The sequence below is a fragment of the Odontomachus brunneus genome, unplaced genomic scaffold (assembly GCF_010583005.1).
Source record: "Odontomachus brunneus isolate Ranch 3 - 2012 unplaced genomic scaffold, Obru_v1 Obru_scaffold_013, whole genome shotgun sequence".
NCBI classification, from domain to species: Eukaryota; Metazoa; Arthropoda; class Insecta; order Hymenoptera; family Formicidae; genus Odontomachus; species Odontomachus brunneus.
This window is the reverse complement of record NW_022639463.1, coordinates 1,219,838-1,223,742: the sequence shown is the minus strand read 5'-3', so window position 1 is coordinate 1,223,742 and position 3,905 is coordinate 1,219,838. Positions and strand designations below refer to the sequence as shown.

General features: G+C 35.6%; 2 protein-coding genes across 3 annotated transcripts in view; both read right to left on the bottom strand.

The window, feature by feature from the left end:
• The window catches only part of LOC116841144 (kynurenine/alpha-aminoadipate aminotransferase, mitochondrial-like), a 24,226-nt gene that overhangs the window by 11,919 nt on the left and 8,402 nt on the right, over positions 1-3,905 (bottom strand). The window lies entirely within an intron of this gene.
• Positions 102-2,889, bottom strand: LOC116841147 (kynurenine/alpha-aminoadipate aminotransferase, mitochondrial-like; the record flags this gene model as incomplete). Its single annotated transcript, XM_032808750.1, has 6 exons — positions 102-589; positions 704-912; positions 1,030-1,156; positions 1,289-1,609; positions 2,324-2,440; positions 2,551-2,889. Coding segments are annotated over 6 exons (1,176 nt in total), but the record flags the coding sequence as incomplete, so codon positions are not given.

The window sequence follows — 3,905 nt, the reverse complement described above, 5'->3', positions numbered from 1 at the left end:
TTGCCTTTGGAAGCTTAAAACTATCGAAAAGGTTTGCAGAAAGATTTTTACACATAAATGGTTAGGTTTCTGTTGAATATGGTAAAACAAAACAATACATATTCATATAAATTCTGTATATACAAGAAATACGAAAAGGATAGCATGATTATGTGAGTAACGATCGTCTCTGCATTATCGACGTTGTTCGAGTTCGTCATCCCCTTAATGATGCTGCGAGAAGGCTCGTTGCATTTAACGGGTTTGAATCTCGGCTAAGAAAAATTGTAATTTCGACTAAATAAAGTTTAATTTTTGATTGTTGATGTTTTCCAACAAGGAAAACGATTGAATAGGCTACTGATCGATACAAATTAAATATATATTAGACAGCATTTGATAATCGCAGTCTTTAACTGTAATCCTTTTTGTTACTATTATAATATAATAAAAGTATAAAAACACAAATCATGAAACGTATAGAATAAATTATTCAAAAGAAGTAATTGTTCTGTAGATAATGTGCGTATACTAATTTTTTTAATTATTAAACTTTCTTCGCTTTCTTCTCGATTTCTTCGCGTATTACTTGAGCCAGTATAAATAGCCCCTGAAAATAAATGAAAAATATCAATACAACAATTTCAATATAATGTGTATGCATATAAATGCGTGAATCCACTTGCTAGATAATAGAAATTAATAAATTTCAGTTTGAACTTACCTTGTCTATATCTTCCTCCGTAGCGTAACTATAGCTTAATCTTACATAATTGCTAGGCTTTGAAGAATCAAAACAGAAGGCATTCCCAGGAATAATAAAAACACCCTTAGGAATGCATCCTTTAACTACTAAATCCATGGAGTTATCAATCGCTGTTACTTTTACCCAAAAAAACATGCCACCTTGCGGCACATTCCACTCTGCCAGACCTAAAATTAAAATCAACTCCGTGAGAGCGGTTTGAAGTTATTTTTGAAATATATTAGGAAAAACTCTATTTAAATTCATAATCAAATTATTGTTAACTGTATCATTATTTAAGATACCAGTCAAGTGTTTTTCCATCGATGTCAGCATTACGTCACGTCGTTCTCGGTAGAATCTTTGAACATTCTTGAAATGTGTTTCGAATTTGGGTTTGTCCCAAATATCAAAGAGTTTATAAAGAAGCATCTATAATAAGCAAAAATTGATACGTTATCAAAATTCTTTTCTGCTATCTCGAATTTATATATCAAAAATTATATCATTCTTTGCATCGGCTCCTTCACGACCAAGTAAGTGAAATTAAGAGCGAAATCTTACTTGGGACATAGACGACGCGTGCAGGACAGAATTTTCCATGTGAATGATAATTTTGTCCACAATCTTTTTGTGCGCGGTAACAGCACCCATACGAAGACCAGAGCTTACAATCTTGCTGAACGAGTCGAGTCTGATCACGCGACCGTCAGTGTCGAGAGAAAGAAACGACATGGGCTGTTTGTCCAAAAAGTGAACGAAGTAATAGGCATCGTCTTCGACTATCAAGAAATCGTATTTCTGCGCCAATTCGTACACTTTCCTTCGTCGACTCTCCGACAAAATAGTGCCAGTTGGATTCGCCATTGGATTAACGTAGAGTAACTGAAAAATTAAGCAATCTGTACATCTTTCCGATCAAAGAAGACTATATTAAAGTGCAACCACGTTGGAAATAGTAAATAAGATTTCAAAAAGTGTACTGGGTAATAATGTGCTGTCAGTATAAACCAGGTATTTTCACGTGTTAATATCCAGGTATGTAATATCCAGATAGCACAGAGAATTAAAAAAAAAATTCAAAAATAATTCAGTCGTATGTCACCAATTCTGAGTTTACTTTCAGATGCAAAAAGAATCTTCAGAGTTTATCAGTGAAAAGAATTCTTTTTGTATCTAAAAATGGACTCAGAATTGTGACATACGACCGAATTCTTTTTTAATTCTCTGTGCTATCTGGGATATCTAAATACATGATTATTAATGAGTATCTCGAGTACTATCCGAATATCTAAATGTCCAAATTCACAGGTCCTAACCACCTGGATGCTTGTATACATGAACATTCGCAGGAATTATCCGAGTAATATCCGAAAGATTCGAATACCCAAGATATTTGAGCACCCAAAATTGATACATTCCAGACAACACAAACTTCTAAGAAATGTCTTAATGATGTCCTATTTTATTGTGATATTTAGATGAAATATTCAGATGTCTTTTACATGTCTTACACATCTCTAAGACATTTTTTAGAAGTCTGTGCTTTCTGGGATCATTACTGCGTAGTATCTATACTACGCAAATTTTCATACTTACTTTTGGCATCGGTCTATCACTCGCACGTCTCCTCTCGCATTCCTCAACAATTTGTTCAGGAATTATCCCATCGGCATCTTGAGTGATCTCCACAATATCCGGCAGCAACGGCAGTAGCTGTCGTGTGAGTGAAAGAAAAGAACTTGTAGAACGTAATTTCGGAATGAAGCTCACGACCACGCGTCAATTCTGTCATTTTCTCGTGATATTATTCTAACGCAACTTACCGCTCCAATTACTCCACCGTATGTTGGCGATTGCAACATTATCGGTTCATTTTCATCGACCATCATGTCGAAGATTCTGCTGCAGGCGTCCATAGAACCGTTGGTAAACACGATGTCCCAATCTTTTCGCTTTGGTGTATGCCATATTTTCTGGAACTCACGCCATTTTTCCAGTAACGGCTTATAGCTTGAATGAAAAATAATAAATAAGTAATACAAAATAACGATGATACATACAGTGGTGTGCAAAAGTTCTTGGCCAAACTCACTGTTGGTTATAATTTCTAATATAAAAGAATTGCAATATTGTAAGATACATAGTATGTGAAGCTTAAATAATTAACAGATAATGTTATATTATAAAGATTTATTCTATTGTACTGAATTATTAACAAATAACATAAATATTACTGTTCAAAAGTTCCTGGCCATGTTTATTTCCAACAAAAAGAGCAACTTTAGACACTTTAATTCAGTAAATAATAGTCTTTCACACTTAGTACTTTGTTGCCATGCCCTTTGAAGCTATTACTGCAGCACAGCGATGAAGCATAGATTCTATCAACTGATCAATAACACTTATCGGTATATTATTCCATTCTTCCGTCAAATGCTCGAGTAACTGTGTCTTATTCGAGTGCTTACGAACTTTAACTCGGCGCTTTAATTCATCCCACAAATGTTCGATGGGGTTGAGGTCCGGAGACTGCGATGGCCAGGTTAAAACCTGCAGTTTTTTAACCAAGAGCCAACTCTTTACAAGACTTGAGGTGTGCTTCGGGTCGTTATCGTGTTGAAATATCCAGTTTCTTGGCATTTTGCGTTTGGCGTATAGTAGCAAATTCTTTTCCAAGATATTCTTATATATCGCAGCATTCATAGTTCCATCAATATTGACTAACGGACCAACGCCATAAGCAGAAAGAACACTCCACACCAACACGTTGCCTCCTCCATGTTTCATAGTTAGAATTTGATATCTTACATTGTTTCTGGTACCAACTGGACGTCGCACATGATGTCTTCCATCACTTCCAAACAAATTAAATTTTGATTCATCGGAAAATGCTACCTTTCTCCAATCTTCTACTGTCCAGTTTATGTGATTTTTTGCAAACTGTAAACTGGCCTTCTGATTCTTCTTGCTAATTAAAGGCTTCTTCACACCGATACGCCCGAACAATCCGGCATCATGTAAACGTCTTGTAACAGTACAGTGGCTAACATTGGTGAGGTTTTCATTACGGAGTTCGCGAGCAATGTCATTTGCTGTTTTCCGCGGATTAGCAATTGACTTCATTTTAATCACGCGGTCTACTTTTTTTGTTGTTTTTCGCGGTCTTCCACTTCGCGGG